The sequence below is a fragment of the Salvelinus sp. IW2-2015 genome, linkage group LG7 (assembly GCF_002910315.2).
Source record: "Salvelinus sp. IW2-2015 linkage group LG7, ASM291031v2, whole genome shotgun sequence".
Lineage (NCBI taxonomy): Eukaryota > Metazoa > Chordata > Actinopteri > Salmoniformes > Salmonidae > Salvelinus > Salvelinus sp. IW2-2015.
In genome coordinates, this window is record NC_036847.1 from 34,252,823 (window position 1) to 34,277,658 (window position 24,836).

At 42.7% G+C, this 24,836-nt stretch overlaps 1 protein-coding gene across 2 annotated transcripts; it reads left to right on the forward strand.

The window, feature by feature from the left end:
* The first annotated feature begins 4,604 nt into the window (after positions 1-4,604).
* gpr157 (G protein-coupled receptor 157) lies at positions 4,605-16,318 on the forward strand. Of its 2 annotated transcripts, XR_011480239.1 has the most exons (5): positions 4,605-5,163; positions 12,232-12,445; positions 12,712-12,900; positions 14,621-15,359; positions 16,292-16,318. XR_011480239.1 is itself a non-coding variant. In XM_023991828.2 (4 exons), exons 1-4 carry the CDS (start codon positions 4,787-4,789, stop codon positions 14,858-14,860), a joined length of 1,020 nt encoding a protein of 339 aa, XP_023847596.1. In that variant the 5' UTR covers positions 4,605-4,786; the 3' UTR covers positions 14,861-16,010. The 2 variants fall into 2 exon arrangements, 1 of the variants encoding a protein (XP_023847596.1); XM_023991828.2 differs by lacking the exon at positions 16,292-16,318 and having other exon boundaries at positions 14,621-16,010.
* The last annotated feature ends 8,518 nt before the right edge of the window (positions 16,319-24,836 follow it).

Here is a 24,836-nt window from a genome sequence, read left to right on the forward strand (position 1 = left end):
TTTTTGGTTACTACATGATTCCATGTGTGTTTTTTCATAGTTTTTGATGTCTTCACTATTATTCTACAATGTAGAATTATTATTTTTTAAATAAAGAAAAACCCTTGAATGAGTAGGTGTTGTAAAAACTGTGAACCAGTAGTGTAATTCAAATCAATATATTGAAAAGTATAGAACAATGAGGATAATACTGTAGCTATAGATATAGCAGTAAAACATTTAAAACACAGGAAGAACAGCTATTTTATAAAAATAGGTACAATTTTCTTGTTTTTTAAATTTACGGATAGCCAGGGGCACACTCCAACACTCCAACATTTTACAAACTAAGCATATATGTTTAGTGAGTCCGCAATATCAGGGGCAGTAGGGATGACCAGGGATGTTCTCTTGAGAAGTGTGTGAATTGAACCATTTTCCAGTCTTGCTAAGCATTCAAAATGTAACGAGTACTTTTGGGTGTCAGGGAAAATGTATGGAGTAAAAAGTACATGATTTTCTTTCGGGAATGTAGTGAAGTAAAGGTAAAAGTTGTAAAAAAAATATAAAGAGTAAAGTAAAGTACAGATACCCCCAAAAAACTATTTAAGAAGTACTATAAAGTATTTTTACACCATTGCACACTCAAACTAAAGGGCAACAGTAGGGCCAACATAGTCCTTACTGCTTCTTTTTAGAAGTCTCTAGCGCAGTTTACCCAACTGAATGGTTTCCGGGTGAATGTTTTAAGGAGAGTCAATGAGGGGTTAATATGTCCAGCAGAGAAACTTTTGTGTGGGTTTCCTACCAGCGTGTAACCAACATTGGCATGAGCAGCAATAGTGCCATCCAAGGTTCGCTTTCAAAATAAAAGTCCCCCCACCCCCATTGAAACACACGACAACATTCCAAATTTGTTTAGAATTTCCCAAACTTTTTATAGTCCCGTACCCCTTCAAACATTCAACCTTCAGCTGCGTACCTCCTCTAGGACCAGGGTCAGCGCAATCTCAAATGTTGTTTTTTGACATCATTGCAAGCCTGCCACACACACACTACATGATACATTTATTAAACATAAGAATGAGTGTGAGTTTTTGTCACAACCAGGCTCGTGGGAAGTGACAAAGAGCTCTTATAGGATCAGGACACAAATAATAATTAATAATTTGTCTCTTTATTTAGGACAGAACAGCAGCCTCTGATGAGACACGGGGTGGGGGCCTATGCATATATGTGAACAACAGCTGGTGCACGATATCTAAAGAAGTCTCGACGTTTTGCTCGCCTGAGGTGGAGTATCTCATGATAAGCTGTAGACCACACTATCTACCTAGAATGTTTTCAGTGGCGCTCCTAGTGGGCCTGAGGACTTTAATGTAGGGAACCTCAAATCAGTTTTACCTAATTTCGATCAGCATGTTAAATGTGCAACCAGAGGGAAAAAAATTCTAGACCACCTGTACTCCACACACAGACATGTACAAAGCTCTCCCTCGCCCTCCATTTGGCAAATCTGACCATAATTCTATCCTCCTGATTCCTGCTTACAAGCAAAAATTAAAGCAGGAAGCACTAGTGACTCAGTCTATAAAAAAGTGGTCAGATGAAGAAGATGCTAAACTACAGGACCGGTTTGCTAGCACAGACTGGAATATGTTCCGTGATTCTTCCGATGGCATTGAGGAGTACACCACATCAGTCACTGGCTTTATCAATAGGTGCATTGATGACGTCGTCCCCACAGTGACTGTACRTCACAACCAGAAGCCATGGATTACAGGCAACATTTGAAATGCTGGTCATGGCTCACATCAACACCATTATCCCAGAAACCCTAAACACACTACAATTTGCATACCCCCCAAACAAATCCACAGATGATGCAATCGCTATTGCACTCCACACTGCCCTTTCACACCTGGACAAAAGGAGCACCAATGTGAGAATGCTATTCATTGACTACAGCTCAGCGTTCAACACCATAGTGCCCTCAAAGCTCATCACTAAGCTAAGGACCCTGGGACTAAACACCTCCCTCTGCAACTGGATCCTGGACTTCTTGACGGGCTGCCCCCAGGTGGTAAGGGTAGGTAACAACACATCCGCCACGCTGATCCTCAACACGGGGGCCCCTCAGGGGTGCGTGCTCAGCCCCCTCCTGTACTCCCTGTTCACTCATGACTGCACTACCAGGTACAACTCCGACACCATCATTAAGTTTGCTGATGTCACATCAGTGGTAGGCCTGATCACTGACAACGATGAGACAGCCTATAGGGAGGAGGTCAGAGACCTGACCGTGTGGTGCAAGGACAACAACCTCTCCCTCAACGTGATCAAGAAAAAGGAGATGATTGTGGACAATAGGAAAAAGAGGGCCGAGCACGCCCCCATTCTCATCGAGGGGGCTGTAGTGGAGCAGGTTGAGAGCTTCAAGTTCCTTGGCGTCCACATCACCAACAGGGTCCAAGCACACCCAGACAGTCGTTGAAGAGGGCACGACAAAACCTATTCCCCCTCAGGAGACTGAAAAGATTTGGCATGGGTCCTCAGATCCTCAAAAGGTTTTACAGCCGCACCATCGAGAGCATCCTGACGGGTTGCATCACTGCCTGGTATGGCAACTGCTCGGCCTCCGACCACAAGGCACTATAGAGGGTAGTGCGTACGGCCCAGTACATCACAGGGGCCAAGCTTCCTGCCATCCAGGACCTCTATACCAGGCGGTGTCAGAGAAAGGCCCTAAAAATTATCAAAGACTCCAGCCACCCTAGTCATAGACTGTTTTCTCTGCTACCGCACGGCAAGCGGTACCGGAGCACCAAGTCTAGGTACAAAAGCCTCCTAAATAGCTTCTACCCTCAAGCCATAAGATTCCTGAGCAGCTAATAGCTGCTGCTACTCTCTGTTATTATCTATGCATATCTATGCATACTCACTAAAACCTTATTTGTTCATCATTGTGAATAACTCACCACAGGTTAATGAGAATGAGAAGGGATTTCTTGAAAGGATGCACATCACTCTGCAATGTTGGGTTGTATGGGAGAGAGTCTCAGTCTTAAATCATTTTCCACGCACAGTCTGTGCCTGTATTTAGTTTTAATGCTAGTCAGTGCCGAGAATCCATTCTCACATAGGTACGTGGTTGCAAAGGGCATCAGTGTCTTAACAGCGCGATTTGCCAAGGCAGGATACTCTGAGTGCAGCCCAATCCAGAAATCTGCCAGTGGCTTCTGATTAAATAAAATTTTCACAGAACCGCTTGTTGCAATTTCGATGAGGCTCTCTTGTTCAGATATGGGTAAGTGGACTGGAGGCAGGGCATGAAAGGGATAACGAATCCAGTTGTTTGTGTCGTCTGTTTCGGGAAAGTACCTGTGTAATTGCTCACCCAACTCACTCAGGTGCTTCGCTATATCACATTTGACATTGTCTCTAAGCTTGAGTTCATTTGCACACAAAAAAATCATACAATGATGGAAAGACCTGTGTGTTGTCCTTGTTAATGCAGACAGAGAAGAGCTCCAACTTCTTAATCATAGCCTCAATTTTGTCCCGCACATTGAATGTAGTTGCGGAGAGTCCCTGTAATCCTAGATTCAGATCATTCAGGCGAGAAACAACATCACCCAGATAGGCCAGTCGTGTGAGAAACTCATCATCATGCAAGTGAAAATTATGGTCAGTAAAGAAAACTTTAAGCTCGTCTCTCAATTTAAAAAAAAACGTGTCAATMCTTTGCCCCTTTATAACCAGCGCACTTCTGTATGTTGTAAAAGYGTTACATGRTYGCTGCCCATATCATTGCGTAATGCAGAAAATACACGAGAGTTCAGGGGCCTTGCTTTAACAAAGTTAACCATTTTCACTGTAGTGTCCAAAACTTCTTTCAGGCTGTCAGGCATTCCCTTGGCAGCARGAGCCTCTCGGTGGATGCTGCGGTGTAGCTAAGGGGCGTCGGGAGCAACTGCTTGCACACACGTTACCACTCCTCTATGTCTCCCTGTCATGGCTTTTGCGCCATCAGTACAGATACCAACACATCTTGACCACCAAAGTCCATTTGATGTCACAAAGCTGTCCAGTACTTTAAAAATATCCTCTCCTATTGTTCTGTTTCCAGTGATTTGCAGAAGAGGATGTCTTAATTGACCCCCCATAAACTTAACGGACATATACCAGGAGCTGTGCCAGGCCCGCCACGTCTGTTGACTCATCCAGCTGTAACGCATAGAATTCACTGGCTTGTATGCGAAGCAGTAATTGTTTCAAAACATCTCCTGCCATGTCACTGACGCGTTGTGAAACAGTGTTGTTTGATGAAGGCATTGTCCGTCTAGTTTTTGTTGGCCTTTTCATCACCCAAATGTRTAGCCCCGTTGGAAAATCTAAATGAACTGTTTGAAAATGTGTATCACATTTTTATTTGGCTTACCCTCGACGGCATTGCACGTACACCTGGGGGTACGCTTATCTCAGTTTGGGAATAGCCGATCTAGTTCAATTGTGTCATGATTCCACATTTGGATCCGTTTGCATGTTTCGATGGGGGACCTTTATTTTGAAGGCAAACCACCGATTCCATGAGTGTGCTTACGCTAATGTTGTTCACGACACACACATGAACTTTACAACTACCTGGGTACACTACAGTTTTCAGGATCCTTTGACGCGGTGACTTGTTCACCCAAGCAACTAGGCCTATTCGTTGATGGAACGAGTTTATATTGGAATGCTGGAAAACTATTCGTGCCTTGTTAGTGAGTGTAGATTGACCTAGCGCGCAGTAGTTTTGGATATCATGGCCGTTGATAATCAGACTGTTGTGTACATTTCAGAACAGATAGTTATTTTGATTTCGTGTGCCCTGTCTTTTTTGGGCTCTTTACTTATAATCTGTACGTACATCATTTGGCCAGATTTGAGGACAACGCCGAGAACACTTCTGGTCTACTTGTCCGTGGCTGACTTTTTGTCTGCGGGCTCGTACGCATACGGAGTTTGGAGTGTCTTTGAATCAAACTCTGTGGATTGCGTCGTTCAAGGAGCGATATCTACTTTCGCCAACACAAGTTCGTTTTTCTGGACTGTCGCTATCGCTATATATCTGTACATTTTAATCGTCAAGTCGAATCAAAGACAAGCTGACAGCTTCGTGTTATGTTTTCACGTTATCAGGTGGGTACTTGCGCTTGATTCATTTTCATATCGTAATAATAACAGTTGTATAAACTGTGAATTGTTTTGATTGATTTAGATTTAAGTTTGGGATAGGGTCTGTGAAATATCAAGGCCAAGAGTCACCTGATCCAGCTATGTTGTTTCTCTACTCTCGTAATGACGCGTTTATGAATATTCATGAGGAATATATTACCTTCCCATACCTGGGCATTTCAGCACTTCTGACGTTAGGCTATTTCACCATGTAACTTTGGTATTAATTCCGCGTTCACATGCGAGTCGCAACTATGAAACTGACATTTCCAACCTTCTAACTGGTTGTAGTTATGCACGTGCTGCGTTCAAGGAATCAGCAAGTCAAGACATTTCCGAGTTTTCTAGTTCGGACTTGCATGTGAACGCGGCATATAAATAAGGTCACCTGGTATTGTACATATGGTAGAGGTATTATACATTGTACTATAGTGTAAACTATTGATACTGTTTCAAACCTTATGAAAATTAGACTTTGAGCATCTTCGGGGCTACACCTGAAGCACCTGCACGCCTATTGTCTCCTGTTTACTCAATTAGGCTAAATAAACATCCAATTAACACCCAATTAAGGGTCAATTAATACTCAATGACACATTAGAGCATGTTTTGCAGTACACCTTACACCCAGTCCACTGAAATAAGAGTTGAATAGACACCACAGAAACACGTGGTAGGTTTCTTATTGATAACCAATACAGAAAGGATAGTCTGCCTTTCGGACAATTCTTCACTGAGTTGCTATTTAAGCAATAAGACCTGAGGAGGTGTGGTCTATGGCCAATATACCTCTGCTAAGGGCTGTTCTTAGGCACGACGCAATGTGGAATACCTGTGTATATTGKCCATATACCACAAACCCCCCTTAGGTGCCTTATTGCTATTATAAACTGGTTACCAATATAATTAGAGCAGTAAAAAATATATATTTTGTCATACCTGTCATATACGGTCTGATATACCACGGCTGTCAGCGCTCGACCCATCCAGTTTATAATTTTTTTTTGTATATAACATCAAAACCCTTTCTCCACCCCAGAGCCCAGGCAATGGACATGCCTTGTCACAATGCGTGTTGTGTTCTATAATGAATTCTTCAGTGATCCCTTTTCTATTGAACCTCACACAACAAGGCCATTCATAGTACATGAATAATAATGTTAGAGGAATATCATTCCAATGTGTTCGTTAACCAATTCAATTAAAACACTCTGTCCGTTTCTAATCATTTGTAAGGTTCTTATTTGCATAAAATGGACAGAGACCGGCCACCAAATTAATCAATAGCGTTTATTCTCGAGAGCTCTGTTTATCATTTCCGGTACATTGGTTTATATACCTCACATTTCGTCATAAACGTCCCTCCTCCTCTCAGATACAATGGCAACATAGTTCACAAGTCTTCTTCACGTACATTGTCCGCCACCTGTTATACGATCTACCAGAAGCCCAAGGTTTCTCCCCTCCCTGGGTGGGGAGACTTCCTTCCCTGTTATCACTTCCACAGTGGTCACAAGTTGTCTGCCACAGCTCCTTGCCTACCAACAGTCCCTCTTTTTTATGGACAAACATTCTTCATCAGACAGTATATAATTCTTTTAGTTATAATTCTACGTTAAATGTATAAATCCTTTAGTCATTATTCATAAAATTCCCATAACAAATAACAAACGTACAGTTGAAGTCAGAAGTTTATATACACCTTAGCCAAATACATTTAAACTCAGTTTTTCACAATTACTGACATTTTAATCAGAGTAAAAATTCCTTGTCTTAGGTCAGTTAGGATCACCACTTTATTTTAAGAATGTGAAATGTCAGAATAATAGTAGAGATGGATTTATTTAAGATTTTATTACTTTCATCACATTCCCAGTGGGTCAGAAGTTTACATACACTCAATTAATATTTGGTAGCATTGCCTTTTTAAATTGTTTAACTTGGGTCAAACGGTTCGGATAACCTTCCACAAGCTTCCCACAATACGTTGGGTGTATTTTGGCCCATTCCTCCTGACAGAGCTGGTGWAACTGAGTCAGGTTTGTAGGCCTCCTTGCTCGCACATGCTTTTTCAGTTCTGCCCACACATTTTCTATGGGATTGATGTCAGGGCTTTGTGATGGCCACTCCAATACCTTGACTTTGTTGTCCTTAAGCCATTTTGCCACAACTTTGTAAGTATGCTTGAGGTCATTGTCCATTTGGAAGACACATTTGCGACCAAGCTTTAACTTCCTGACTGATGTCTTGAGATGTTGCTTCCATATATCCACATCATTTTCCTTCCACATGAAGCCATCTATTTTGTGAAGTGCACCAGTCCCTCCTGCAGCAAAGCACCCCCACAACATGATGCTTCCACCCCTGTGCTTCACGGTTGGGATGGTGTTCTTCGGCTTGCAAGCCTCCCCCTTTTTCCTCCAAACATAACGATGGTCATTATGGCCAAACAGTTCTATTTTTGTTTCATCAGACCAGAGGACATTTCTCCTAAAAGTACAATCTTTGTCCCCATGTGCAGTTGCAAACCGTAGTCTGGCTTTTTTTATGGTGGTTTTGGAGCAGTGGCTTCTTCCTTGCTGACACACCTTCATATGCGATATAGGACTCGTTTTACTGTGGATATAATACTTTTGTACCTTTTTCCTCCAGCATCTTCACAAGGTCCTTGCTGTTGTCTGGATTGATTGCACTTTTCGCACCACAGTACATTCATCTCTAGGAGACAGAACACGTCTCCTTCCTGAGCGGTTTGACGCTGCCGCGTCCCATGGTGTTTATACTTGCTACTATTGTTTGTACAGATGAACTGTACTTCAGCGTTTGGAATTGCTCCAAGATTAACCAGAAATGTGGAGTCTACAATTTTTTTCTGACGTCTTGCTGATTTCTTTTGATTTTCCCATGATGTCAATCAGAGGGCACTGAGTTTGAAGGTAGGCCTTGAAATACATCCACAGTACACACTCCAATTGATCAAATGATGATGATGTTCAATTAGCCTATCAGAAGCTTCTAAGCCATATGACGTTTTCTGAATGTTCCGAGCTGTTTAAAGCACAGTCAACTTACTGATGTACACTTCGACCCACTGGAATGTGATACATGAAATAATCTGTCTTAACAGATGTTGGAACAATTAATTGTGTCATGCACAAAGTAGATGTCCTAACCACTTGCCAAAACTATTAGTTTGATATCAAGAATTTTGGAGTGGTTGAAAAAAACGAGTTAATGACTCCAACCTAAGTGTATGTAAACTTCCGACTTCAACTGTATATGTGATTATAGTGCCAAGTCAGACTTTGGTTCCAGTACTATTTGAAATCATTTGTAATACTTTATCTGGCCTGATTAGCTGTGCCGCTGCAAAATGGAAGCAATAAGTAGTTGCAAAAGTGCAACCCCCATCCTGCACTCCAGACAGACCAAGACAAACGCTAAATACTTGTAAGATGTTGAATAGTATTTGAACCAAGTTTTGATCCCAGTACACTTTTTTTTATATAAACCAGCTCAAAAGGGAGTAGCAATACAGTTGACTGAGTTTCTGTACCTCTCAGCGTGACCCAAATCCAACAGCACATTCGGAAAGTCATCAGACCCTTTTTTCACATTTGTACGTTAACAGCCTTATTCTAAAATGGATTCAATCGTTATTTCCCCTCATCCATCTACACACAATACACAAATAATATAAGACGAAGCAAAAAACATTTTAATATTTTTTTTAATCCTAGTTTAAAAAAGTATTCAGACCTTTGCTATGAGACTTGAAATGGAGCTCAGGTGCTCCTGTTTCCATTATCATCCTTGAGATGTTTCTACAATTGATTTGTTGTCTCTACCTCTCCCTTTGTGCTGTTGTCTGTGCCAATAATGATGTGTGCCATGTTTTGTGTTGCTGCCTTGCTATTGTTTCTTTAAGGTCTTCTCTTATTTTGTGTTCTCTCGTCGGGGTGGGTTTTGTCATTATTTATTCTAAATATAGTATATGTATGTAAATTAGAAATAGATATAATTTATCCCCGATCCCCGCTGAGTCTTTTTGGTATCGTCATTGTAAATTAGAATTTGTTCTTAGCGACTTGCCTATTAAATAAAGTTTAAATAACAAAAAATTGGAGTCCACCTGTGTAAATTGCACTCTCAACTTTGCCAACTGTGGACCACAGTTGACAGTGCATCTAGAGCACCAAAACCATGAGTCATTGAATTGTCCGTAGATGATCCGATACAGGATTGTGATAGCACAATTCTGGGAAGCTACCAAAAAAATGTCTGCAGCACATTGAAGTTTCCCCAAGAACACAGTGCTCCATTCTTAAAGGAAGAAGTTGAACCACCAAGTCTCTCTAGAGCTGGCCGCCCGGCCAAACTGAGCAATTGGCAAAGGAGGTTACCAAGAACCCATGTTCCTCTGGAATGTTTCCTTCTGGAAGTTCTCCTATCTCTGCAGCACTCCACCAATCAGCCTTGTATGGTAGAGTGGCCAGACGGAAGCCACTCCTCAGTAAAAGCCACATGACAGCCCGCTTGTAGTTGCCAAATGCACCTAAAGGACTCTCAAACATGAGAAACAAGATCTCTGTCTGATGGAAAAAAGATTGAATATTTGCTGAATGCCAAGTGTCAGCTGAAGGATAAACCATGCCATCCCACGGTGAAAGCATGTGGGTGCAGCATGCTGTGGGATGTTTTTCAGCCAGCAGGACGCGAGACTAGTCACGATCGAGGGAAAGATGAACGGAGCAAAGTACAGAGAGATCCTTGATGAAAACCTGCTCAGGACCTCAGACTGGGGCGAAGGTTCACCTTCCAACAGGACAACGACCCAAAGCACACAGCCAAGACAACGCAGGAGTGGCTTCGGGACAAGTCTATGAATGTCCATGAGGGGCCCGGACTTGAACCCGATCGAACATCTCTGAAGACCTGAAAATAGCTGTGCAGGTCCCCTCTAACCTGACAGAGCTTGAGCGGATCTGCAGAGAAGAATGGGAGAAACTCCCTAAATACAGGTGTGCCAAGCTTGTAGTCTCATACCCAATAAGACTTGAGGATGTACTGGCCGAATGCGCTGTATTTATGAACTGTTGGCCTTACCCATGCCTCCTTTAAGACTCTGTAATGTTTCATCTGTATGTGCTACAAAGCAAAAATGAGTCATATGAAGGTTTACCGTTTCCTCTAAGTATTTTGATTTTGAAAACATTTTTTTTCTACATTTAATTTATAAATATAGAAAATGATACATGAATATTGAACTATTTTTGATTTTGTACATTTTCAATATATATTTTTGACATAATATACTCTACAAGCATATGCGTTCCAGAGTGGGATTACTGGGGGGGGGGGGGGAGATATTTCAGTACTTTTTGTATTTATTCGTTTGCTAAAATTTCGAAACCTGTTTTTTGCTTTGTCATTTATGGGGTCTTGTGTGTAGATTGATGAGGGGGGGGAAACGATTGTAATCCTTTTTAGAATAAGGCTGTTACGTAATAATGTGGAAAATGTCAAGGGGTCTGAACACTTTTTTAATTTTTTATGCTCTGTATATAATGCCCTGGTCAACAGTAGTGTCCTATATATGGAATAGGGTACCTGAAAGGAATGAGTACAGAAATATCCTTCAATTATATAACGAGTCATGAAATGTTAAGAGTGAATTGAAGATGTTGGCCCTCAGTGAGTGGAAGATAACCTGAACGCGCAGGGCGTCACGCTCTCCCTCAGTGAGTGGAAGATAACCTGAACAGGGTGTCACGCTCTCCCTCAGTGAGTGGAAGATTACCTGAACATGCAGGGCGCCATGCTCTCCCTCAGTGAGTGGAAGATTACCTGAACGCGCAGGGCGTCACGCACAGGGCGTCACGCTCTCCCTCAGTGAGTGGAAGATTACCGCAGGTGTCTACCTACTGACTGATCTACAAATCACCTTGCATCATAAATAACTGCTCACTTATTATTTTTAGATCAGTCAGTCATTTACCCCCAATGCATCATGGATTTGATTCTCTCGAACACGGCCAACATCTCAGGCCAACATCTCATCTTCGGTTTTAAGGCTCAAAATTTAAAGGGGTAGCATGCTGAAATGTTAGCCTTGATCCACACTGAGTGGTTCTGTTTCATATAGTGAAATAAAAGCAATTCAGTTTACATACAGGCTGCTGAAATGTTACACTGTGTGTGACTCGTGTGACTTTTCAGGAAGTGAGTTGCAGATTTTGGGGTTGCACTTTCAACATGTAGGCTATATATCGAGGCCTAAGCAGCTTTCCTTGGTAGCATGACATAGTTGCACATAATGATCACCAGACTTTAGAGGAAGTGTGTGGCTGGCAAGCTTGTCAGGAGGTTCACAATGATATGTTCATTAATTCATTCTTTCTGCTCATCCACCACTGCCTCCTCTTCCCCTGTCGCCTCCTCTTCCCCTGTCGCTTCCTCTTCCCCTGTCGCCTCTGCTTCCCCTGTGCTTCTCTTCTGTCAGCTCTCTTCCCTGTGCTCCTCTTCCCGTGGCCCTCTTCTTCCCCTGTCGCCTCCTTTCCTCTGTCGCCTCCTCTCCCTGTCGCCTCCTCTTCGCTGTCGCTCCTCTTCCATGTCGCCTCTCTTCCTGTCGCTCTTCTCTCCTGTCGCTTCCTCTTCCCTGTCGCTTCTCTTCCCCTGTCGTTCTCTTCTTCTTCTGTTCCTCTTCCTCCTCTTCTTTCTGTCGCTCTCTCCCTGTCGGCTTCCTGCTTCCCCTGTCGTCCTCTTCCCCTCGGCCTCTCCCCGTCTCTTCCCTGTCGCTCCTCTCCTGGTTTCCCCTGTCGCTCGCTCCTTTCCCTGTCGCCTCCACGTTTTCTGTTCCCAGGAGGGTGGGGGGGGGGGGGGGGGCCTGTCGCTCTCTTCCCCTGTTTGCTTTCTCTCGCCTCTGTCGTTCCCTCTTCCCCTGTCGCTTCCTCTTCCCCTGTCGCTTCCTCTTCCCCTGTCGCTTCCTCCTCCTCTGCCCCTGTCTTCCTCCATCTCTCCCCTTCCCACCAGCTGGGGCATCCCTCTAGGTATCACAGTAGCAGCTCTGTCACTGGGCCGTATTGGCTACGATGCATCGGAGGTGTCTGTGGGCTGGTGCTGGGTGAGTATCCAGGCTCCAGACCATGTCCTGTGGATGCTGCTCACTGGGAAGATATGGGAGTTCCTGGCCTATCTCACCCTCCCCGTTCTCTATGTCCTCATCAAGAAGCACATCCACAGAGCGGTGAGGATCTGTTACAATCTATACCCCAGTACTATTGATAAGTGTCACCGGGGTGAAATTTGAGGAGGAATGCATGTAATTTAAAAAATATATTTTAGACAAATTTAAAGTCATGATTTCACTGCGGTTTTACATTGATTTTTGCAGAGTTCTCGAGGTGGCTTTACTAATTCCAGTGTAGACTATCACAAACATTTTTCCATGGCGRGTCTCAAGCACATTTAGCCACTTGATAAATACTCCTGTTTTGTCTCTATGTCGACCAGCATGCGGCTCTGTCTGAGTACCGGCCCATCCTGGCCTGCAGTCCTCAGTCCCTTTCCAATATGGCCGACAGGAAGTTGACCCTTATCCCCATCATCTTCATCGCCCTGCGAATCTGGAGCACCGTGCGCTTCCTGCTGATGCTGGCGGACTCCCCCGCCAGGCAGAACCCTGTGCTCGTCACTCTACATGTGAGTTTGTATTGGCACATCTCCAGGCCTCATGTTCTATCCTCACCAATGATTCTCAAAACCTGCCGCAGCATGTGTGCAGCATGTGTGCAGCATGTGTGCAGCATGTGTGCAGTAGGGTTTCTGTTAGCCGGTAATAGCCGACTTTTGTCCGATAGAAATGCCAATAAATAAAAATGGCACCGGCCCATTGTCCAGGAGAAGAAACAATCCCATTGTGAAATAATGTTTTATAGCCTCTCCATTGATGGAAATACATTAGACTGGTCATGCTTATCGGTCTGTAGGTTCATTTAGCAAAATATAGTGGAATTAAATTGACGTTTGTGCAGTATATTCGTTATGGATCTTATGGATCTTATTTACAGCATACAGATACATGGCCTTTGAGTGGAAAATATATTAGACAGAGCAAGAGCTGTTGCTACAGCATCTTATGGTGCTTTCAAGACAACTCGAAAAATTTGAGGTCAAATCATGACATCAGTGATCTTCAGGTCGGAAAGTTGGACCTCTAGAAAGAGGCTTGACTTCCCGAGTTGGAATTCCGAGTTGGATGACCATTGAAAACCACTTTTCCCAGTCGGAGCTCGGTCCCCCCCCCCCAGTTCAAAGTTGTCTTGAACGCACTGAAGTCTGAGATTTCCGAGTTCCCAGTTGTTTTGAACGCGGCATCAAACGACAACGGAAGGCAGGCTTCATCAGCGCGACACTACTTTGCAATGAGCTGGAGGCCGTATGTGTAACAGTTTAACTTTAGTCCGTCCCCTCGCGCGAACCAGGGACCCTCTGCACACATCAACAACAGTCACCCACGAAGCATCGTTACCCAYCGCTCCATAAAAGGAAAGGCTATGAGCGCGCACCACCGCTAACTAGCTAGCCATTTCACATCCGTTACATATGCATTTTTGTCATAATCATATACTTAATTGTTTTAATACATATTAAGAGGCACGTCTTACCTTGCTTTAAAGTAGCTTAGTAGATCTCATCCACATTTTTAACGGATATTTTCMTCTTTGTCACATGAAACCACTCGCATTTGCAGTGTACCATTGCCTACTGCCTTGTGCGTATTGCTTAGCTTATAATGTGAATAAATAATAGTTTAACAACGTTTTAAGCTAACCGTTATCTGTTGCATCAGACTCTCTGCTTTTTTAACGTTTTTTAAATGTTTTATTTGGCCTACTGGTTGTATGAATTTGTGATCTATCTTCCCACAATTGTCCCATAGTCTGTTTTTGGGAATAGGCTATTTGTTTCTCGACAAGCTGATCAATAGAATAGGTAGCCTAAACTTTTCTAATATAGTAGATTGACAATTATTCTTCTTGTTGGCTGAGGAAAAGTTAAAGTGGGCAGTTATTCTAACATGTTCAAAGTGAGAATCATAATTCGTTGCGTTCTCGACTTGCGTGTTCTGTTAATATGAATTAAATGTTATGTCTGTCATTCAGCACAGTGGGTGGATACTCTAATGAGGTTACGCACCCTGTAAAATGTCCGSTAAATTTAAAATGTTGCAGGTCAAATGTTCAGCACCACATTTTCCTAATGGAAACCCTTGTGTATGCAGTATAAGAACCTTTGGCAACAAATATCAGTACCTAACTGTCTATCCATCCACCAAACCTCTCTTTCCTTCATTCATCTTTACATTCATCCTTTAGTCATATATCTGTCCGTCCATTAATGGTTGAATCTGTTTCTCTAGGGCATTGGGAATACCTTCCAGGGAGCTGCAAACTGTATCATGTTTGTCCTGTTCACCCAGCCAATCCGCTCCCGTCTCCTCACCATGCTCTGCTGCTGCTCCTGCAGGGTCGGSTCTGGGGCCTCCCTCATACCTTCCAACACACCCAGCCACAGTGGTTTGGTCCTGGATGTGGAGACCCCCTCACAACCAGAGGACATCCCCAATAGCAGCCCTCGTGGCTGGCCGGACGGCTGCTGACCCTGGGTCTGAATGGAGGGACGGAGCACACTCGCACCCCGGCTGGCTTTCTGAGACGCTGTTCACAATATTGAGCCGAGCTATACTTCGCTGGCCTGGTTCCCACATCCTCTGCTATAGATGCCTGGTGCTGTGTGAAAGGAGAACATCAGAGTTAGCACCGTAGTGTGAAAAGGGCAGGTCTAATAGACGTGGGGGGGGTTGGAAACTAGCTTCCGTACTGCAGTCCACTCATTAATGCAAGTGCCCCCAAGGGAGGGTCGCAAATTCTGCAGACGTGTGCACGTCGTACGGCCTCTCCTGACAGGCCACACACTCAACATGCACTTTAGGTGATGAGGATAATCAAAGCATTAAAGCACGCATGCTGTTTTTTTTTGTTGTTGTTTTTTTGGAAGAGATTCCTTGCTGTGCTCAGTCACTAGCATTGGACCATCCATAAGGGTGATCGCCAAGGTCATTCTAGTGGGGAAGTTGTACATAGGGGCTCTGTTCAAAAGTTGTGCACTATATAGGGCCCTGGTCTAAAGTAGTGCACTATAATAGGGAATAGGGCCCTGGTCTAAAGTAGTGCACTATATAGGGAATAGGGCCCTGGTCTAAAGTAATGCACTATATAGGGAATAGGGCCCTGGTCTAAAGTAGTGCACTATATAGGGAATAGGATGTACATGTGGATGTATTTTTAAGGGGTTTTTCCAAGGCAACATTTTATATTGTTCTTACTTATCGGTGTCTTCCTATTCTTGTATTAGAGCAACAGACACTGCACAGTGCAATTTAATATTGTTATTTTTATACCGGGTTATCGTTGAGTTTATAGAATTGTTTAAAAATGTACTTTGTATCTCAAATTAAATGTTGCATCTACTGTTTTGGTAAATGGCACCATATCACTACTACCAATGACGTTTACAAAAGCCACAACCTACTGAAAGATGGCATCGAATTTGGCTGTACGAAGAGTCTATGTTCTGAAAAGGGCTCTCACTCAACATGGTATATTGGTAAAGAGGAAAGTAAAAGGTGTGCCTTATCAATAGCGATCTACTTTGCCAAATCTCTTTCTACTTTATTTTTTATTTTTATTACTGATGKTTTTTTTGAAATGTAAATCATAATAAAGACTAATAAATCCACTAAAGACTGATCTCTGAGCTACATCTATAATTTATCCCTCTGTCAACTAGATGTCTTGAACAATGTATTTTAATTAGGCGATTCATTGCTTTTTGCAGAAAAATAACATTTTAAAGCCTTTTATTTAATTTTCTTTTGCTGATGTGTCAGGCCTGGTCAAAAGTAGTGCACTATATAGGAAATAATGGTCAAAAGTAGTGCACTATATAGGAAATAATGGTCAAAAGTAGTGCACTATAGAGGAAATAATGGTCAAAAGTAGTGCACTATATAGGAAATAATGGTCAAAAGTAGTGCACTATATAGGGAATAGGGTGCCGTTTTGGATGCAGACAAAGTGCTGCTGTGTTTAGGGGGAGAACTGCTCTCGACCAGCAGTGATTATTGTTTAATTGACCTTTCCAGAGGTCAAGTAGCTGTTGCAGAAGTCACTGATTGAAGAGGGAGGATGGTTGATTTATTGATCATTGCTGTCGTCCTCTCTAATTGTGATCGATTAGACGTGTTATGTGAAGGAAAAAGAGGAAGGTTTTTTTTGTTTTGTCACAAGACACACAGAATAGTTTTTGTGTGTCTGGCTTGGTGGATGTGGTCCTCTGTGGGCAGTCTAACACTGTATGTGGTGTCATTTGCCATGGGGGATCAGTCAGTCCTTCTCCTTTAAGGCCCTAACCAAAACATACAGTCCCTACATTGTGCTCTTGATGTTGCAGTTCAGTTTCCCTTATTTATTATGGGGTCAACAAACAATGGATTATTTGTTTAATAACAACAACAACAAAGGCCTGAGGATAGACCCTATTCTAGCCTGGTGCCAGATCTGTTTGTGCTGTTTTGCCAACTCCTAGGGTCATTGCAGTGGAGGCTGCTGAGGGGAAGACGGCATAATGGCTGGGAACCATGTATTTGATACTATTCCGCTGCATCCATTACCACGAGCCCGTCCTCAACAATTAAGTTGCCACCAACTTCCTGTGGGTTGTCACGTCATACGAGTTTTCTGTAGATCTGGGACCARGCTAGAAAGACCCATGCCTGTCCTTGTGGAAGGAAAAGGCTATGGTTATATGTATCAGTTCTGTTTTAGATGGCCGAGCAGTTAGTCTCGAAACCTAGAGGGTTGCCAGTTTAAATCCTGCGTCTGACAGGGGGAGAGAAAAAAAATCAGGTGAGAATTGAGCTGTCAACCTTAGGGTTGCTAGTATCAAATCCTAGATGTCATTGCCTGTCTGCTGTTGTGCCCTTAAGCAATGCACTTAACCTATCACAACAGCTGCTCTACGGACATCCCACTGTGCCAGTCCCCTCTCCAACCTGTGTGTGTGTTTCAGAGGGGTTGGGATAGAGCGGAAGTCACATTTCGGTTGCACCTTGTGTACAATTGACAAATAAAGGGATCATATTGAAATTTAATTTTCCTTCAGCTATATAGTATAGTTGACCTTTTAACCTATAGCCAACAGTCACAATGACCAAGCATGATGATGGCTTGGAGGCTGTTGAGGAAGTGTAGTATCTCGTCCCAAATGACACCCCATTTTCTATATAGTGCACTACTTTTGACCAGGGCATTTTTGGGACACTGTCCTAGGTCTGTTTATGCTGATGAAAACGGACAGTAAACCGTTTTGTACCCTTGAGAACAACCAGAGACTGAGGGAGGGGGGGTAAAGACGCTACTGCATTTTTGTCCACGCATACGTCCCAAATGGGACCCTATTCCCGATTGTGGTGGGCCTCTGGTCAAAAGTAGGGCACTATGTAGGGAATAGTGGCCCATTTGGAATGCTGGGTCATACTATGACTTAATCCATTGTGTTGGTCTTGGGAGTGATCGGGCACATTTGGCTGACATTGAAACGGCTGTATCCCCATAGATAGAGGATGGGTTTTTCTCTCTGTCTGGTTGATGCCTATCGACCCACTTCATTCATTAACTTATGACTGGGACCTATTGGAGCAGAAGGGCTGGGGGGGTAGGGGGGCATTTACACCACATCTTAATGCAAGGCCTTCTACTCACAACAGTGTCCATTACAGTGTGTTGATGGCTCTTTGAACCAATGCCAGGTTGAATGTATTAGGTCGAAGGTTGGAGGGGGGAAAAAAGGGTTTGGGTCATAACGTGAAATATCTCACTTGTTAATTAGGGATGAGATAGATACGATGACTGAGAGATGTTTTCACCACAAACTAATGAGACAGCATTTAATTCTGGAGGTGGACGGTAATAACCTGGTCTCTATTCATTCAGTCTTGCCAACTTGGCAACTAAATGTAGACCAAAGACAAAGTATTCAATCTAGCTAACAGCATTGCGATTTTATGCACAATGACATGTACAGTACATGTGATTGAAGCATACTTTAATCAAGCATACTTGAAGGGGTGGCAGGTATCCTAGTGATTGGAGCGTTGGGCCAGTAACCGAAAGGTTGCTGGATCGAATCCCGGAGCTGGCGAGGTAAAAATCTGTTGTTTTGCCCCTGAACAAGGCAGTTAACTGTTCTCAGGCTGTCATTGTAAATAACAATTTGTTCTTAACTGACTATCCTTTTTAAATAAAAAACTACTGGTTAGGATAACTAATGTGTATTGCCTAATAGATCGACAGCGCCATCTTTAGGGCACAACCGGTCTGTAACTACACACAGTCTCTGCTCTGGAACGCCTCTGCGGTGTAGCACCGTGTGTAGATACTGACAAGTYCATAGAGCTGGACTGCAATATATGGCCAGTGGGGGGTGCCAACATTCTGTGCAAATGTATATATCAAGGGTAGTACCAAAGACAACACAGTATGAAGATAGGCTAAAACTGCTTCTCCAATAGAAATCCCCGATCACACTTGTAGGCGATGTCAMGGCGACGTTGGCTAGCAAAACTCAGGTTCACTTTCTGAACGTCATCGTGTCTGCGCATGTACAGGCAGTAAAATCAGAGTCACTCCTTGCGATATAAAGTTGATTTTGACGAAAAAGACATTGGCTCGAATCTAGGTTGTGCCTTTAGATTTCGAGAAAATTAACAACTGGTCTGTTTCGCAAGTGTTCCCGGAAGTCTTGTGATGTTGAACCTCTGGGTTTAGAAACTCTGTGCAAGTTTTCCGCTACATTCCAAATCAAATTGTATTTGTCACATACACTTGGTTAGCAGGTGTTAATGCGAGCGTAGCGAAATGTTTGTGCTTCTAGTTCCGACTGTACAGTAATATCTAACAATTCCCCAACAACTACCTATAACTATACTATAACAACACACACATCTAAAGGGGTGAAAGAGAATATTTGCATGTAAGTACAGTTGAAGTCAGAAGTTTACATACACCTTAGCCAAATACATTTAAAATTCCTGACATTTAATCCAAGTAATAATTCCCTGTTTTAGGTCAGTTAGGATCACCACTTTTTATTTTAAGAATGTGAAATGTCAGAATAATAGTAGACTCTTATACACATCTAGATGTGTATAAGAGACAGGGTCAAACGTTTCAGGTAGCCTTCCACAAACTTCCGACAATAAGTTGGGTGAATTTTGGCCCATTCCTCATGACAGAGCTGGTGTAACTGAGTCAGGTTAGTAGGCCTCCTTGCTCGCAAACGCTTTTTCAGTTCTGCCCACACATTTTCTATAGGATTGAGGTCAGGGCTTTGTGATGGCCACTCCAATATCTTGACTTTGTTGTCCTTAAGCCATTTTGCCACAGCTTTGGAAGTATGCTTGAGGTCATTGTCCATTTGGAAGACACATTTGCAACCAAGCTTTAACTTCCTGACTGATGTCTTGAGATGTTGCTTCAATATATCCATATAATTTTCCATCTATTTTGTGAAGTGCACCAGYCCCTCCTGCAGCAAAGCACCCCCACAGCATGATGCTGCCACCCCTGTTCTTCATGGTTAGGTTGGTGTACTTTGGCTAGCAAGCCTCCCACTTTTTCCTCCAAACATAACGATGGTCATTATGGCCAAACAGTTCTAGTTTTGTTTCATCAGACCAGAGGACATTTCTCCAAAAAGTACGATCTTTGTYCCCATGTGCAGTTGCAAACCGTAGTCTGGCTWTTKTWTGGYGGTTTTSGAGCRGTGRCTTCTTCCTTGCTGAGCAGCCTTTCAKGTTATGTCGATATAGGACTCGTTTTAATGTGGATATAGATACTTTTGTACCTGTTTCCTCCAGCATCTTCACAAGATCCTTTGATGTTGTTCTGGGATTGATTTGCACTTTTCACCAAAGTACGTTCATCTCTAGGAGACAGAACGCGTCTCCTTCCTGAGCGGTATGATGGCTGCGTGGTCCCATGGTGTTTATACTTGCGTACTTATGTTTGTACAGATGAACGTGGTACCTTCAGGCGTTTGGAAATTGCTCCCAAGGATGAACCAGACTTGTGGAGGTCTACAATTTTTTTTCTGAGGTCTTGGTTGATTTCTTTWGATTTTCCCATGATGTCAARCAAAGAGGCACTGAGTTTGAAGGTTGGCCTTGAAATACATCCACAGGTAAACCTCCAATTGACTCAWATGATGTCAATTAGCCTATCAGAAGCTTCTCAAGCCATGATATAATTTTCTGGAATTTTCCAAGCTGTTTAAAGGCACAGTCAACTTAGTGTATGTAAACTTCTGCCCCACTGGAATTGTGATACACTGAATCATAAGTTAAATAATCTGTCTGTAAACAATTGTTGGACAAATTACTTGTGTCATGCACAATGTAGATGTCCTCACCGACTTGCCAAAACTATAGTTTGTTAACAAGAAATTTGTAGAGTGGTTAAAAAATGAGTTTTAATGACTCCAATCCAAGTGTATGTAAACCGACTTCAACTGTATATGGATGAGTGATGGCCGAGGCAAGGTGCAATAGATGGTATAAAATACAGTATATAGTACATGTGCTATGAGTAATGTAAGATATGTAAACATTATTAAAGTGGCATTATTTAGAGTGGCATTGTATAAAGTGACTAGTGATCCATTTATTAACGTGTCCAGTGATGGGGTCTCAATGTAGGCAAGCAGCTTCTCTGTTTAGCAGTCTGATGGCCTTGAGATAGGAGCTGTTTTTTCAATCTCTCGGTCCCAGCTTTGATGCACCTGTACTGACCTCGCCTTCTGGATGGTAGCGGGGTGAACAGGCAGTGGCTCGGGTGGTTGATGTCCTTGATGATCTTTTTTTGGGGTCCTTTTCCTGTGACATCGGGTGCTGTGTTATGATCCTAATCCATAATATCTTTTGTTTTGCCTTGTCGGTTAAAGAACTTGACCAGGACTGACTTCAATGTGACTAAAATATTATTCTGTACATAGGTTACGTCACAATTTCACACCATCACACCATGGTGAATTCAACAAGCAAACTGAGAATAATCTACTGATGTAGGATCTTAATTTGAGCCAGTTTGACACAGCAGGAAAATAGTCCTGCAGCAACAGGGAATGTAAATTGTTATGTGGATTATGACATTTTTTGACATTTTTTTAGGAGTTGATTCATTTTTCTTAAGGGTTAATGAAGTCTGAAATGTCAAAGTGGAAATGACAAACTTTAGAAGCCTTTAGAAGCCGTCAAAAGTATGTAGGCACGCCTTCAAATGAGTGGATTCAGCTATTTCAGCCAAATGGTGAAGTGTGATTCATCACTCCAGAGAACAAGTTTCCACTGCTCCAGAGTCCAATGGTGGAGAGCTTTACACCACTGCTGGCAACGCATGGCCTTGCGCATGGTGATCTGAGGCATTGTGTGTGGCTGCTCGGTCATGGAAACCCATTTCATGAATCTTGTGCTGAGGTTGCTTCCAGGGGCAGTTTGGAACTCGGTAGTAGTGAGTGTYGCAACCGAGGACAGGTGATTTTTATGTGCTATGCGCTTCAGCACTCGGAGGTCCCGTTCTGTGAGTTTGTGTGGCCTAYCACTTCCGGGTCGGCTCTAGCAGGGCAGAAATATGATGAACTCACTTGTTGGAAAGGTGGCATCCTATGATGGTCACATTGAAAGTCTCTGAGCTCTTCAGTAAGGCCATTCTACTGCCAATGTTTGTCAATGGAGATTGCATGGCTCTGTTCTTGATTTTATACACCTGTCAGCAACGGGTGTGGCTGAAATAGCCAAATCCACTCATTTGAATGGGTGTCCACATACTTTTGTATATACAGTGCATTCGGAAAGTATTCAGACCCCTTCCCTTTTTACACATTTTGTTACGTTACAGCCATATTCTAAAATGGATTCAATAATTCCTTTCCCTCATCCATCTACACACAATTCCCCATAATGACAAAGTGAAAACAGATTCCTAGAAATGTTTGCAAGTTTATTAAGTGTTCAGACCCTTTGCTATGAGACTCGAAATTGAGCTCAGGTGCATCCTGTTTCCATTGATCGTCCTTGAGATGTTTCTACAACTTTGGATTGGAGTCCACCTGTGGTAAATTTAATTGATTGGACATGATTTGGAAAGGCACACACCTGTCTATATAAGGTCCCACATGTCAGAGAAAAAACCAAGCAATGAGGTCAAAGTAATTGTCCATAGAGCTCCGAGACAGAGATGTGTCGAGGCACAGATCTGGGGAAGGGTACCAAAAAATATCTRCAGCATTGAAGGTCCCCAAGAACAMAGTGGCCTCCATCATTCTAAAACGGAAGAGGTTTGGAACGACCAAGACTCTTCCTAGAGCAGGCCGCCCGGCCAAACTGAGCAATTGGGGGAGAAGGGCCTTGGAGTTTGCCAAAAGGCACCTAAAGGACTCTCAGATCATGAGAAACAACATTCTCTGGTCTGATGAAACCAAGATTGAACTCTTTGGCCTGAATGCCAAGTGTCACGTCTGGAAGAAACCTGGCACCATCCCTACGGTGAAGCATGGTGGTGGCAGCATCATGCTGTGGGGATGTTTTTCAACGGCAGGGACTGGAAGACTAGTCAGGATCGAGGGAAAAATTAACAGAGCAAAGTACAGAGAGACCCTTGATGTAAACCTGCTCAGGACCTCAGACTGGGGTGAAGGTTCACCTTCCAACAGGACAACGACCCTAATCACACAGCCAAGACAACACAGGATTGGCTTCGGGACAAGTCTCTATGTCCTTGAGTGGCCCATCCAGAGCCCGGACGAACACAATCGAACATCTCTGGAGAGACCTGAAAATAGCTGTGCAGCGACACTCCCCATCCAACCTGACAGAGCTTGAGAGGATCTGCAGAGAAGAATGGGAGAAACTCCCCAAATACAGGTGTGCCAAGCATGTAGCTTCATACCCAATAAGACTTGAGGCTGTCATCGCTGCCAAACCTCGTTCTACAAAGTACTGAGTAAAGGGTCAATGTAAATGTGATATTTCAGTATTAGATTTTTTATTATTTGCAAGCATTTCTAAAAACCTGTTTTTGCTTCATCATTATGGGGTATTGTGATGTCATTATGGGGTATTGTGATGTCATGATGGCGTATTGTGATGTCATTATGGGGTATTGTGTGTAGATTGATGAGGGGGGAAAAACGATTTAATAAATTTTAGAATATGGCTGTAGCTTAACAAAATGTGTCAAAAGTCAAGGGGTCTGAATACTTTCCGAATGCACTGTATAATGTATAAAGAGTGTGAACTTAAATACCCTTGAGGGATGACAAGAAAAAGTAAAGAAAAAAAGCACACACACACACACGCACGCACGCACACAGAGGAGGCTTGTGGTTATTTGATTTTCTTTGAGGCAGTAGGGCCTGGTCAGGAGCATGTTGTAACAGGTGGTGCTCCCAGCAAATTATACCTGTTATCCCACTCTCTCTGTATTCMGACCCGTCTGAAGGTTGTTCTAATGCGCTGATGGGTGAAACATCTGTTAGATGAGACTCATTGCTCTATCCCAAATGCCAAACTATTCTCTATATAGCGCACTACATTGCTATGGGTCCTGGTCAAAAGTAGTGCACTAAGTAGGGAATAGGGTGCCATTTGGGACCCATACACTCTCTGACAGGGTAACATCCCCTCTGGCACACATTATAGTGACAGATGTCAACATGACTGTACTTGCAGGATGTTTCTGTTGAAGTGATGATAGCGGGCTTGGCTTTCCTCATCACTAAGCCAGGCAGTGAAAAAAATATGTTGTGGGAAATTGAACAATATTTTCTAATACATTATTATAGTCAAGGGTAAGTTTGCATCTCAAAATACTCGGTGAAGCACCTGTCAAATATTTCATAATTTTGTCTACAAATTCAAAGTGAATTTATAACATTATTAGAGATCAATATAAATGAATTGTTTCTTAGTGTTGACTGTTAAAAGTTTAATGTCCACCTATTTTCCCTATAAGCCCACATCTTGACACATTTGCCATTATAACCATAACAATAAAAGTAACCTATCAATGTAAAATGTGTCTACAATATTATCTCAACACATTAATCAATAAAATAGACTAAATAAATAAACTGGTCTGTTTAGATTATGAGACAAATGTTAACMAGAACCAGATGTGCTTGTGGACCACATTCCCTTGATCACGATGGTCATGACGCATCCAAATTAATCCTCCGTTTTAAAAGAAACAATATTATTTACATTAAGTACAATTTACAACAAGAATTTAACAACTGGACAACGAAGGGAGCAAAAAACATTCAAAACTAAAAAGTAAAGAGCATTTCATGACATTTCATTCCATAAAAGTCTCAATGCCTCCCAAGCAAAAGAGCCATGAGCCTACACCAATATTTGTACACAAAGAGTCACACTTGGGGAAGTGTGCTGTTACCATTTCGTTTTTAAAAACATTTTAGTAAAAGCTCAAGTAATCAATAGTCAACCAGAGGTTGGTGCT